The sequence below is a fragment of the Zosterops lateralis genome (assembly GCF_965231275.1).
Source record: "Zosterops lateralis genome assembly, chromosome: 13".
Taxonomy (NCBI): Eukaryota; Metazoa; Chordata; class Aves; order Passeriformes; family Zosteropidae; genus Zosterops; species Zosterops lateralis.
In genome coordinates this window covers 3,012,676-3,026,433 of record NC_139773.1, presented here as the reverse complement: position 1 = coordinate 3,026,433, position 13,758 = coordinate 3,012,676, and the positions used below count along the sequence as shown (strand labels likewise).

General features: G+C 46.9%; 1 protein-coding gene across 6 annotated transcripts in view; it reads right to left on the bottom strand.

Moving 5' to 3' along the window:
• MYO9A (myosin IXA) overlaps window positions 1–13,758 on the bottom strand; it is a 140,606-nt gene that overhangs the window by 22,534 nt on the left and 104,314 nt on the right. For all 6 annotated transcript variants that reach the window (XM_083871017.1, XM_083871018.1, XM_083871019.1 and 3 more), the window contains exons 16-24: window positions 10,768–10,911; window positions 10,080–10,119; window positions 9,097–9,219; window positions 5,853–5,933; window positions 4,879–4,989; window positions 3,785–3,907; window positions 3,186–3,335; window positions 2,645–2,955; window positions 85–1,710 (exon numbers count right to left, since the gene is read on the bottom strand). In XM_083871017.1, the coding sequence (XP_083727143.1) occupies window positions 85–1,710; window positions 2,645–2,955; window positions 3,186–3,335; window positions 3,785–3,907; window positions 4,879–4,989; window positions 5,853–5,933; window positions 9,097–9,219; window positions 10,080–10,119; window positions 10,768–10,911 (2,709 nt within the window). The remainder of the gene's footprint in view (window positions 1–84; window positions 1,711–2,644; window positions 2,956–3,185; window positions 3,336–3,784; window positions 3,908–4,878; window positions 4,990–5,852; window positions 5,934–9,096; window positions 9,220–10,079; window positions 10,120–10,767; window positions 10,912–13,758) is intronic.

Here is a 13,758-nt window from a genome sequence, read left to right as displayed (position 1 = left end):
GCCTACGGAGAAAGCCTATGGAGAAAGTCTATGGAGAAAGCATTGGAGAAAGCCTAGGAGAAAGCCCACCATCTCTTTACTCACTGGAGGCCGAAGGGATTGTCTTTTGGTGTGAAGAACATGGAGCTGGCCCTCGTCTCCTCAGTGGCCTGGTTGGGCACCCGAGGCTGCCGGAGGCGCTCTGTCCTTGAGAAATGGCTGCCCGGGTGGTCCTTGGGGTCCAGAGCTGGTTTGGAATGGCAGCGGGGCTCCACACCTTCTCTTCGCTCCACAAACATGCTGACAGGGCGGTCTTTGGGGGCACCATGGGCTGGAGAGCTTCCCCTGGTCCCAACAGTGAGACCCTTGATGTCCACTGATGAGGTTGGAGCCATGTCTGGGGTGGGGCTGTGCTCCCCTCTGCTCTGGGAGTGCAGGATGAGGACTGACTGAGGCCGGCTGTCTGCTTTTTTGGCTGGTTTGAGGGAAGGGTCCTTCACTCTGCTCTGCTCCGTCCTCGGCAAAGCCTCTACCTTCCCTTGCTGCTCAAAGGCTTTGCGTTGTCTCTCCAGAATTTCCTTCTGCTGACGAATCTGCTCCATCATCTCCCTCTCATTTTGCAGCTGAAGCTGCTTTTGCCGTTCCTCCTTCTCCACGTTGAGCTTTTCCAGTCTTTTGATGACAGAATCTGGAGAAAGGGCCTGTGCTGCTGTCACTGTCCCACGTTCCTCTCTCTTGGTAGAGGGTTTCTCCTCTTCCTCTTCTTCTCCCAAGGCTTTGCCCTGGTCTGGCTCAGAGTCCTTCCTGACCTCGGAGAACATAACTGTCCTTTCCTCTCTTTCCACTGCTTTCTTCCTCAGGTTATTCTCCACCAGCTTCACCTTCACATTGTCTTGTGGTGGAACGTAGAAAGTCGGGAGGTTGCTGGAAAGGAGGGTTTCTCTTGGGTGTGCCTTTACAACATCCTGGGGGTCAGTGACCCCGTGCTCTTTCCTGGTGAGGTTATCAGGCAGTGCCGTGTCTGCTGGGGTCTGTCTGCAGCCGGCCAAATCATTGTTCCCATCCACTGCACAGAAAGGCTTCTCCTGCAGCTGAGCCTGGGGACTGCTGGGCAGGGAGTCCATGGAAAATGACTGTGCATCATGCTCGTCTAAGACTAAGGACATGAGTTTACTATTTGAGGTATCTTCAGTGCTTAGCAACTCGAAGCTCCCTTGAGAGCTCTCGCTCTCCGGGGTTCCCTGAGGGGAATGCAATGCCTCAGACACCAACTCAGTGGACCAGCGCTGCTCTTCCGAAGGCGACAGCCCACCCGTGGAGCGGACCTTGAGCAGCTCCAAGCTGAATTTAGCCTGTTCCAGTTCCCGCATCCTCCGGCTTTCCCTCTTTGCACGAACCACTTTTTTCTGGTTGAGATCCTCCAGCGACTTGGGCCTCTCTCTCACGATGATCTCCTCCTCGGTGTCCATCCCACTCTGGCTGCTGGCTCTCTCATGCCTTTTGTACAGGGAAGTATCCAGTGGGTCCATGTGATTCACCCGATTGTTCTCCATCAGTGACTTATGTTGTTCTACAGCTCTCACTCGCTCTTCAAATGAGCTGTCCTCCCACATAGATGGGTCAGAGCCCTTAATTTCCAAAGCATCTGGTTCCAGTCCATCCTCTTCTCTACCTGCCAGGCCATTCTCCAGCTGCATTTCTTTTAACTGCTGCTCCTTCAAAGCTCTAAACCTGGAAGAAAGCAGAAAACCAGGATATTCAGCCCTGTGTCCACTTAGGAACCTTCAAGGCACTGCATTAGTGGTGTCTTATCACCACCACCACCATCACCTCACCACCGCCAACATCTCAAGCAACCCTCCTTGAACATCTGGTGCAAGAAAAGGCAAGGCACGTTCTGTTTTAAACCTTCTCCTCTGCCATCTCTGCTACCGAAGGGCTGCCCCAACGTACCTGAAAGCTCCCCTCATGCCGACGGCAGTGGGTCCAGCCTCCATCCCTGGTCTAGCTCCTTCATAAGCTGTCAGAGCCAGAAAAGCTTAACCCATCACACCCCCTTGGCTTCTCCATCTTCGTCATCCTGCCTGGACTGCATCTGGAAGAGCTAGCAGGGACTTGTGCCTGGCACCAAGAGCTTTCTGCAGCTCCCAAATGTTCCAAGCGATGTTAAGGTGCTCCACACCTTGCAGGCAGCACCTCTGAAGAGTGAATCGTGACCTGCCCCACGGCCAGCAAGCCAAGGCATGGCTGGAAAGCCTGTGCCCTCCACAGCGGCTGCCTCCGGTATCCCCTGTCCTTGTGAGCTAGCGCAGAAAACAGATTGGTGAGGCAATCTGAGTTAAAAATAGGCTACTTAAACTGGTGCTGCTGCCCAGGAGAAAAAAAAAAAACTCTTACGAGTATTTACGGCCTTGGCTTTGCACTGCCTACGTGCTCCAACCTGAAATAGGCTCTGCTTATTCCAAGAGCAGGACGTGCAGCTAAATTGTTAGAAAGCGTGGGCAAACAAAGGACATGGGCAGGTCAGGAGAGGGTCATGAATGCTATGAGGGGACACTGGCCTGTGTAAGTCACTGTAGTGCCCTGATTCACACCAACCACCTTCCTCCCCCTGTGAGCATCGCCAGAAAACACATTCCTCGTTACCCAAGGCCAATGGCATTACCTTTGCCGTGCTAGATACCCCCGGCAGGCTGCCTGCAGGCACACGGCCCTGCTCCTGCGGGCTGTGTACACCCGCCGGCTGCGGTGTCCCCGCCAGGCTGCCTGGATGCTGGTGGCTGCGGCGTGCCGGCGCCTGGCGTGCTCCCGCCAGCAACTCTGGATGAGATGGGCAGCAAATTGCATCTGCAGGAACCTCCGCCGCTCCACGAAGCCTCGCCAGTGGGTCTGCAGGATGACAGCGGCTCTGCTGAGAACCAGAGGGTCTGGGGATGGTTTGCCTTTTTTTCGGCTCTGGTAGCTGCGCCAAAATCTCTGCAAACACAGCAGGGGATTCCTTGTAATGGGTGTTGTGTGAAGGTGGGACAGCACCTGCCTCCATGCAACCTCTCCAGCTCCATCCATTCCCAACTAATTATGGCAGTAGAAGTCAATCCTGATTGCAAGCCCCTTCCTTGTGGACAGGAGACCTGATTTTACCCACGGGCTGTGTCTGTAGGATTTGGAGATGGTAATTTACACTGGAATCCAGCAGCAGCACCCACCTGTATGCTGATGGCCGCATGGCGCAGGCTGAGGAACTGCCTCCTGCAGAGCAGGCTGCGGAACCAGCGCTGCAGCAGCGTGATCCTCCGCAGCACCTCCTGGTGCAGCAGGTCCTGAAGAAGCTGCCGCTCCCGCTCCTTCATGAAAACCTGGCCAAAACAACCCAAAAAATGCTAGCATGGAAAGCTTCCCAGACCACGAGTCAAATGATTTAATCCTCCTGGTTTCTGAGTCCTGGGTGCTCCCAGGAAAGCCGAGGAACTGATTTTTGTGAAGGCATCTCAAACAGGTTTCAGCATTTTCACAACAGCCTGTGACTGTCTAAGCTCTGAATTACAGAGCTTTCCCATCAGGGGAGGCAAAATGAGGGCCATTGTATCAAGCTAAGTCTATACACACACACTCAGATTTTGGAGGATATGAGGTTTTTGAGGCTGCCTCAATACAATCAATAACAAAACAATATTATTCCTTACTCTTTTATGTTAATAATATTAAAAGTTCCATTTAAATAATTGATTTTTGGTAAACAGAAGAAAAATACTTTCATTAATTAAAACCATATAGATATTAATTTATCAGACAGAAATACATTTACCATTGTTCTTCCAACTTGGTAATTGTCTGGATCGAGTTTTATCTTCCGGAAGAAATCATGGATATTGTGCTTAGATGGGCTGATCCCTTGTGGCAAAAGGACGTGGAAATGGTTCACAAAATCCTGAGAAGGAAAAAAAAAGCAGCACCAAGATTTGGTTAGTTGGGTCTTGCTGCTTCTTTCTCCCATAAATAATCGACTTGCTCCACTGGCCACATGAAACAGGACCTCTGGAGTGAGCAGAAGGACAGATAACACTTTATGCACTGAGGAACACCAAGTTTCATCCAACATTTGTGGTTTGCTGGGAAAGACATCAAAGCAGAGACCCAGCAAGGTTCAAACGTTTTTCAGTGTGGGAGGAGAGGTTCTGCAGGAGCCACAGGGTCATCCTGAGTGAAAAAATGCTCCAAATCCCCAATAAGGGCCACTATGGAAGGCGGATACCAACATCTGCAAAACATCTCTGAGATGCTCCAGCCGTTACTGCTGTGAGGATTCAAAGAGTGAAGGAGGTACTAGAGGACAGATCCTCCCAAGCAAGGTTGAGATCTCTGCTTCCGGCAAAAAAATTTTGAGCATTTTTCTTTTTCTAAACAGCTGCTGTGCAGAACACAATGTCTGCCCCAAAGCAGCTGTAAGCAGGAAACCAATCAGAACCAGCAAAGCATGAAAGGACTGACATGTACACAAAACCTGGCAAACACATGGAAAAGAAGAAAACAGGAAGAGCCGGCTAACTCCAGCAGTTCAGAGGATGCTGATCACCTTCCTGATGGGACACAGCCAACACAAAAGGGCAAACACTGCTCCCAGTAATTCCAGATGCAGAAGACTACGTGCAAATCAGACATTTTTTCCAAAAAGGAGTCCACGTTGCAAAATATACTGCTTTTTTTCAAAAATCATGGTGCAGGGGGCTCGCAGCCCTCCCTGAGGTTTAGCTTGGCTCATAGGCAGAGAGCAGCCTGTTACATCCACTGCCTTCCAAGAGCTGGAAATTAATTATCCTGATAAAAAATGAACCAGCAACACTCAGACGACTCAGCTAATGATGCTAAAGGTGATGGAAGACAAAGGCTGTTGTACTGAACCTGGAAGGAGTATTTGCAGCTGTATCCTGACTGGCGAATGCGCACAGTCTCCAGCATCCCCGTGTAGCGCAGCTGCCGGAGCACCAGGCTGTCGCTGAACCGCAGAGGCAGCTGGAAGAGGAAAACCAGACCAAGGATGAGCAAATATTTCCTTTCACTGAAGCTTTTAAGTGTGTGGATGGGTAAAGGGTTCAGCAGATGTAGCACATGTGCATGACACATTGTCAGCGATGGTACAGGAGGGAGGGAATGTGGGTCCTCAGGAACTGAACTAATCCCACTGGGATTGAATCCTGTTTGCTTCTGAGACTTTCAAACAGCTAACTAGGGAAATAAAGCCATAAAAAAAAAAGATTTTTTGCATTTGAATTGAATAAGATCCCCCAAGGGCACAGTTAATGGGTGAGATTTTGAACAACTAAATAATCTCCAAAGCAAAAAGCTTCAGCTTTAAATGCCTGGGTAAAACTCTGAAGGATTAATCCACAAAGCATCCCTACATTTTGAACTGAGGGTCCTAGGTCCATGACACAATTACATAAAGTCAAATTCAAGAAATATGAATCAGTGTGATCAATGTAGTTTATTCTAAAAGTATCTGCTTTTACTTACGGAAACTCTATTTTAAGGAAGCTTTAGGGCTCAGACCCAGCACAAGTGAATTCATGGTTCTATAAATCTCTCTTACGGCTGGTCAGAAGCTTCAAAGGAGTCAAATTCATTTATTAAAGCCAGTATATTTTTCATATAAATTAAAGTACTATATTTGCATACATGTGTTTTTACAAATATAAGAAGAGCCAGTGCAGTTTATCAAGAGCAACACACAAGTGATAAATCCATGCTTCCCTTGCTCAAATCTTCTAAATCCAGCTCCATTTGAGGCTTTGTTTCCTATCTAACTCCCTGTAAAAATGGCCAAAAGATTCCCAAGCTGATTTCTAGCAGGATTGCTTTCACAGGATGGCATTTACCTTCTCGGCGTTGGATCGGATGCACTTGACAAAATATGGCTCTGCTTGGCCAAGGGTCTCCATCAGTTTGTTGAGGGATGCCTGCAACAGAGGAGACACAGGGAAGGGAGAGGAGACCACAGTGGATAATGAAAATCCAAATGCTTAATTCATAAACCAACATAAATTTGAATTAATTATGAGTAAATAAGGCGCATGGGAAATTATTCCCCCAAATGAGTGTTTTAGCACAAGCAACTTGGATGATTTCGTCTTTAACCCCAACAAAGAAACCAAAGATAAATACAATGGTGGGCTGGATTTTCAGATCTCTGGCTCCCCTGGAGCCCGAATTCCCATCCCACTCGACACCACAGGCCTCTTCCAGCCATGAATGGGAGGTCCAAGACAAGAATTTATACCTGGCACCAAACAACTTCTGATGTTTTTTAAACAAATCCAATTTTCCTTTATCTGAAGTGATTCCAGGCAGGATTTACTCCTGATTTTTAATTGTCAAAACTTTACTGTTTGCCTAAAAATGAATTGTTTTTAATGAAAGTTTTGCCAAGGGAAAACTGGGAATTCACAATAATTTTTGAAGCCTGTAACCCTGGACACTTCAGACGTTGTTTCTAGAGAAGAGCTTCAGTGCTGGCATGTTCCTGACTGAAGGATCACCGAGAATTGAGGGGTTTCCTGGTTCCATTTTTCTATTTCCCTTTATTTATTCATCACCATTAAAAGTCTCTCTCATGAAAATTAATTTACATTGGCATCACTCTACAGCCAGCTGTTCCAGTGGGATGTCATGTTGAGTTATCCCTTCACCTTGCAAACTTTTGACTTTTTGGGATGAATCACAAGCTCTTGGAATAAAACCAGGCTGAAAACCAGAGCGTGCTGAGTCCATCAGTGCTGGCCAGGCTCCTCAGCCACATTTTTTTGCTGTGTCCTGTAAATACTTTGGGTATGTCTAATTGTTGAGCACATTGCAAACGTGGCATTGGTAAGGTGCTACAGAGCTGATTACTCCTGATTTTAACAGAGTTTAAAACTCAGTCATCTGAAGGATATTCTGTCACATTTACTATGAACAGAGTTATAAATTTTGGAATACAGGAGTTAATAAACTTCTTCACAAAGAAGCATTTTGCCCACAGATCGGCTCACAGGAAGCCTTTTTTTCCCTTCTGATCATTTCAAAGACATCTTTATAGGAAGCCTTTCATGTTTAGAAAAATTAATTCACATCCAGGATTTTGGAAGGAGCAAGGGATGGACCCCAGGCACATGTGATGCAGCTGTGTTATGTACATTAACTTCATGCAAATATTGCTGCTCCTGTCCCAGGGAGCAGCAGGAATGCCATGACGTGGCAGACCTCTGCTGGAATGCTCCTGGTTTTCTTAAAATCTGAAATTACTCTTTTTTATACAAAAGAAGCCTATTGGGAGCTTTCAATCAGCAGTGAAGCTGCAACATCCCACTGTGCCCACACAGGCTAGTGGGAGGGAAAGGGGGTACCCCTTTGCTGAAAGCCCAGCAAGCAGAGTGCTCCCAGTGCTGGAAATGGTGGGAATGGGATGTGCTGGACTATAGGAGGGGGCATTTCCATTCCCTCAGGGCCATCCTCTGTGAGGCAGATGGTCGAGGCACCCTCTGCCATCTGGTGGTCGGGAATCCACAAAGGACATGTGAGGTCGCTGGATTAACCCTGTGCCCGTCTCCTTTGTCCCTCTGCCAGCAAAACTTTCCAGCCACCCACTCCTTCTGCACCTGTACTCAGCCTTTCAGGAACCGTTCCATCCCTGTCTCCAGGGCACCACCTGCATGTGGGCTAAAGGGGAGCTCTCCAGCTTTAGGTATGGATGGTTTAGTTTTCCGTTGTGAAAGCCATTCCTGCTCCTGGTGCACACTCTGAGGCAGCTATTTCCCCTATAAATTACCCTAAGTATAGGGAGAGTGGAAATCCATAGGAGATGGAACAGCTGCAAGCCTAGTGTTGAGGTATTAGCCACAAAGCAGCATTTCTTTGCAAAAAAAAAAAAAAAAAAAAAAAAAGACAGGAAACATTTGTATTTCCTGCCTGTGACCCAATTCCATGCACCACAATTTTATTAGTTTGCTCTTGATTAAAAAGCAATGCTGCTGCTTTGTCCCTCAAAATGATTCTCTTTAACAAGCGCTCGATGAAATTAGGGGGCTTTGATTTTAATGTGCTGTGAAAATATACAAAAAAGTATCAGTTGTCCCTCCCTGGGGCTTTTCAGAGTTTTGTTGGGATCATAAATAGGTTTTTGGGAAGGTTTTTCACTCCAAGACATCCCTGTTTCAACCTCTCCACGGGTATGAATTAAACTCTGCAGGAGTGAATTTTGACCAGAATACCATTAGATTAGAAAAGGCTAAATATATAAATATACAGATGTGCATTCTGCAAATTATATATACACATGTGTGAGCATATATTTTTAATTGTTTAATCTTACCTACACATGGAGACACTCTAAATATAAACCACATCTCCAAAAAAACCCCAAAGCACTCAAAATTACAAGTCAAAACCGACCCAGACTTGCTAAGAAGCCATATTTTAAGTGAAAAGCTGCTTTCTATTATTACCACCTGCTCATGCACATGTCTTGTAGCAGTTTCCAAGCCATGATGCACATATAGAACAATCACATTTAGGCTGGAAAAGACCTTTAAGATCATTGAGTCCAACTGTGAGCCCAGCAGTGCCAAATCCTTGGAGGATTATTTTCCCTGCACCAACCCTAAGGATTGCTGACCAGCACACTGCACTGACAACACAAGATCGATCCCTCCTCTGAATTCCCCTGCTCACCTGGAGATAATGCAGCAGGATTCTGATCTTTCTGCCCCTATTAAAATTCTCATTCTGTCTCAGAACAGATTATGCTGGATGACAGTAAAAAGACTGCAAAAGACGTGATTTGGTGATTTTGCAGTTTCTGGATTATGGGGAGACAGCACTACAATATGAGGTACCAGAGGACAGGGATGCACCAACATCTCCCTCTGCAGCTCATCCTCATGTCCCACCTTGTTCCACCAAGTCATTCCCCATGATACCCATCCTCACTCTTATTTCTCTCCATTTGCACCCTTTAAATACCTGGGTGTCTCCCAGTTCAATCAAACCCTCAGTAGGATTCATGGCCTAAATACTGCAGGGGATGGGGCAGGACTGTGCCTGGAGCAGGTGATTCCCCTCTCATCACCAAAGGAAAGGGCTCACCTGGAACTGGGCACTGATGCTGGGTGGTTTTTTCTTCTTATGGAGGTGGAGGAGAGATTTGGTGATGCGATCGTGCAATGTCAGGTTCGTGAGGTGCTTGAGGGACTTCACATCCAGCAAATGCTGCAGAAAGAGAGAATCCATAGAAAATTCAGATGTTACCATCATACCATCTACTATATCCCTCCTTTCTCAACAGGGAACATTGAGGGATGGCTTCCCTGTAAGGGTGGGGAGGCTCTGGCACAGGATCCCAGAGAAGCTGTGGCTGCCCCATCCCTGGAAGTGTTCAATGCCATGCTGGATGGGGTTTGGAGCAACCTGGGATAGTGGAAGGTGACCCTGCTCATGGCAGGGGGTAGAAGTGGATGACCTTTAAGGTCCTTTCCAACACAAACCATTCCATGATTCTATGATTCTCCTCACTGTTAATGAGCAGTTCATTAATTGCATCAGTGCCTCTCCAGGTACAAGATGGACACAGAGAGGAGTAAAAAATGTTTGCTCCTTTCCTGGTGCTCTGTTCCTGACCATGGATGCAGCACCAGTGAGGTCTACAAAAAGCATTATTCTTCTAGGGACAACAGATCTCCTGGCACCCCTTAAAATATAATAAATGTAGCCAAGACAGAGGGAAAGTAAAAAGTTGTTGTCTATCAGGTACCATCTCTCCTGCATCACCTATTTGCTCATTTTAGTTTAGAGATTTAATTATTAAATTTCACCATGTATGTACTCCTTCTCAGAAGGAGGAAAAAGGAGTTAGAGCAGCTCCAAGGAGCAGTAAGTGCTCATGTCTCTCCCAGCAGAAATCACGGCTGAAATCCTTTGGGTTTATGTGAATTAAAGAGCCCTGAACAGAGCTGAGTTGATCAAAGTCTTGGTGTAGACACAGTGGTCTTCTTCATATTCAGCAGCATCACATCACTGTGCTACAGCCTTAATCCACAGACCACTAGGGGAAAATGCTGCTTCTCACTCACCTTGGGGAGACTGGGTTTGGCTTTGAAGTTCTTATTTCGCCTGGGGAGATAATAAATGGCTCAGGTTAATCCACAGTGGAATTGTGGAATGGAGTTTATGGAATCAGCCCCTCCAAATCCCCCTGAGCAGCTGCAACCCCTGACTGGCACTGAAATGAGGCTACCCCTGCATACTACAGACTGAATGTATCCAGTTAATGGATAGGTTACATTGGAAATGATGGCATGCTGGGAATTTGGGAAGAGCAAAGAAGCCAAGTCATAAAACGACTGACCAGCCTCCTGCTTCTTTCCAAACCTCATGTTCATTCCAGCCACCCTGGGATGCTCCCTGAACCTTTGAGGAGGTTGCAGTGTGAATCATCAACATCACCTGCTCAGATAATTTACAATGGAAACTTATATGATGTTAAAAGTGTGACTGCATTACATGGCTGCTGTATCTCCAGACTGGTGTGACCAGCAGGTTTGTTCCTTGTCTTCCCCTTGTCTGCCATTCTGAATGAATGAGACCAGTTAAATCAGACATGTCAAATGTACTGGGGCTGCTTTGACCCAACTGGGAAACACCTCCAAGTCTACTTGGCACCCTGGGAGTTTTATATCCTGGCTATTTACATTCCCCACACTACACATGCTGCTCATTATGCTCCCGGAGTAAAGCCCAGATCCCCCCCTGGGTACTGACATGAGGATGCCATGGGCCCTCTCCAGCAGTTTGCTGTTGGTGGCGTTGACAAATATCCCATCTTTGTCCAGGAAGGTGCCAGGGCTGCCAAGCCTGTTGTGCCTCATCCCCATCCGGCCATTCCAACCAACTGCATAGGCATCCCTGAAACACCAGACGCCATTATGAAGAGTTAAAAACCACAGTTTTATGATAAAAATAGATCATAAAATGACCCATTGATAGAAAATGAGCTGCTGCTTTTTTCTTTCCACCGTTCATTTGCTCCCATGGGATGAGTCCCTGGTGCCAGACAGCACATGAAGCCATCGTTTACTAAAGCACCTCTCAAAGATCAAATATTCACAAAAGGAACAAATTATCAGCAGGACAATAACAGCTTCCAGCTCTCCCAGACAGAAACCTTGAGTCTGCAGATACCTCTAGATACCTTCAGTGGTCTGAAGGATACGAGGCCATGACGTCTGGTGCTGACTCTGTCTCCTCAAATTCACACAATCATGCCATTAGGAAAGGAAAAAGTAAATCTAATTTGCAATACACTTGTTTGCCACAAATATGGATGTTAGCCCCAGCTGGATGGGTGGGTTGACCCAGAATCACTCTCTGGGACCTGATTACATTACATGCTCCTCTGCCATGGAGCATAACTGCTGTGGTCTCCAGAAATGCTCACCTGCCTTCAGAAGGGCTAAAGGGAAGGAGGAGAAGAAACAAAATCCTCTCTTGGAGGGATGCAAATGGATACTTGACCAAACTACACATCAGGACAAGCATTTCCAGAGATGAGGAGTCTTCCAGTGGTGTCTGAGGGACATGAAGCCTCTTAATGGGCAACATTCAACCAAAATTCTTTTGGCTTGGTGGGTTTTTGGTGGTTTCTTGGGGTTTTTAAATTCTAAATTTTTTATCAGCCTTGCAGAAATCATCATACAAAATAAAAGCAATCTAAGGAAGGATGTGGGGGCTGCAATGCTCCCCCCTCCAAGTTATCTCAGACAGGAGGAAAAGGAACAGGAGGAGACTCCAGGCTGCACCAGGTCATGAGGATGCTGAAGGTCATGGTGGTTTAAACGTGGCCTCAGGCACCGGCCACTTCTGAGGTCTGACAACAAGGCAGTCCTTTGCCTTAAAGCCCTGATTTGGAGGAAAGGCAAATCTCAAGTGCCACATGGAAATCAAAATATAAAGGAAGTAAAGCTGTATGTTCAGCCAGCTCAAAGCCTGGAGCCATATCCTCAGAGCAATGTCACTGCGCTGCCTCATCTGAGCACTTCCCAAATTCCTTCCTGATCCCATTAAATCAGCATTTTGACATGGACCACTATTATAAAGAGGGATCAATCACAACAAAGTATAACCTCTGGATAAGTGCTCCAGGACCTGCTTTCTTAAGCATTCCATTCACAGATTGTTAGTGAGAAGCCTGAATATCCAAGTGATCCCCCTGTTCCCCTCTCTTCTCTTTACATCTCAGATACTGTCCACCAAAACCCTCCTGTTCACAGGTGGGAAAAAAAATCACCAGTTGACAGGAACCACTAAAGCTCAACAGCAACTTCTGGGATGTACAACACCATTAATCCTAGCCTACCTCTCTGGCAAACCCTAGAAATTCCCATGTGGCTTTGAAAAACGTAAGAGATAAAACAAAACGACAGCTCTGTTTGTTATGGACATTTTAGGATGGATAAGTTCACATGCCAACAGATATAGGCTTTTGGTACTTCAGGGCAAATCACCTCACTGAGCCCAGCCAGCTGTTTCCAGACCAACACCTGCTCAGACACCCCTGCACATGAAAGTGCCACCAGTGAGCACAAACCAGCAGGATCCCAACCAGTCCAAGTGGTTTTGGTTAGGCATGGCCTGGCCTTCATTTCTCAGCAGCTGGGGAAGGCACTTGGAATGCTCTGCTGAAGCCTGATTTCCCTTCCAGCATGTGCAAGCCACCCGTCCACTTTTTTCTGAGATCAGAGAAGAGCACTTGGCTCCCTAAACCCTCCACAGTGACTCCCTGAGTGATGTCATGCCCCAAAATTGCTTTTAGAAACAGGCCCCGAGCTATCCTGTAGGTTGGATGCACAACCAGACTTATCAGCAACCACATGATCATGACATGGCTTTGAAAGCAATTCCTGTTTAATTTGGAGCTGTAAATTGCTTGCCAGTTGATCTGTTGGGAAGCTGCTAAAGCCAATCTCTCTTCCAGATGTGTTACCTGCACTCCTGCGCTCACCTCCTCTTGCTCAACAAGTGACATTTACCTAAAATACCAATATTCATCAAGTGTGACACAACTGTCCAAATCAAAAGTGGCTGCAATGAAAGGGATCAAAATCACCTGCCTGCTCTGAAAGAACAGGCTGGACCTTGGAAGTCTTATGAGACACCTTGGTTTGTACTTCCAGAAGGAAGGGGCAAAGGTGACATTTAGGGACCCCTTACTGATGGTGCCCAAGGGAAGTGAAGATCAGGGACCATGCTACCGAGGCACCACAGAAGGAGGAACACAGGAGTCAGGATGACTCCAAAAGCACTTTTTCTGCAAATAAAGGCTCAGATTGAGGATGCTGGTAGGACACAGCTGCTGGGGATGAGGAAGGAAAACACAGTTCCTCAATTCCGGCTGTTTAAGCTGACTTGTCTGCTGTGCTGGCATGGGTTAAGCCACATAACCAGAGCTGACCACACACTGAACTCCACAGTAAATAAACACATCCTCCTCCTTGCCTGGGTCAGGAGGAGTTTCCCTGCATTGGTGTTTCCAATGTCCCTTAGCTGAGATAATTGAAATATTTTGGGCTATGAAAATGTTGTCAGCCCCAGCTCCCACACTGAAGTGCCTCCAAAGCTGGAGTTGGGCAGTCAAGAAAAGCCCTGTCCCAGTTCATGGATGTTCCTCACATGCCAATGGTTGGATAGAGAAACTGCAGGAATCCTCTTATCTACAAGGGAAGATCTCCAAAGGAACAAAGTTTCACATTACGT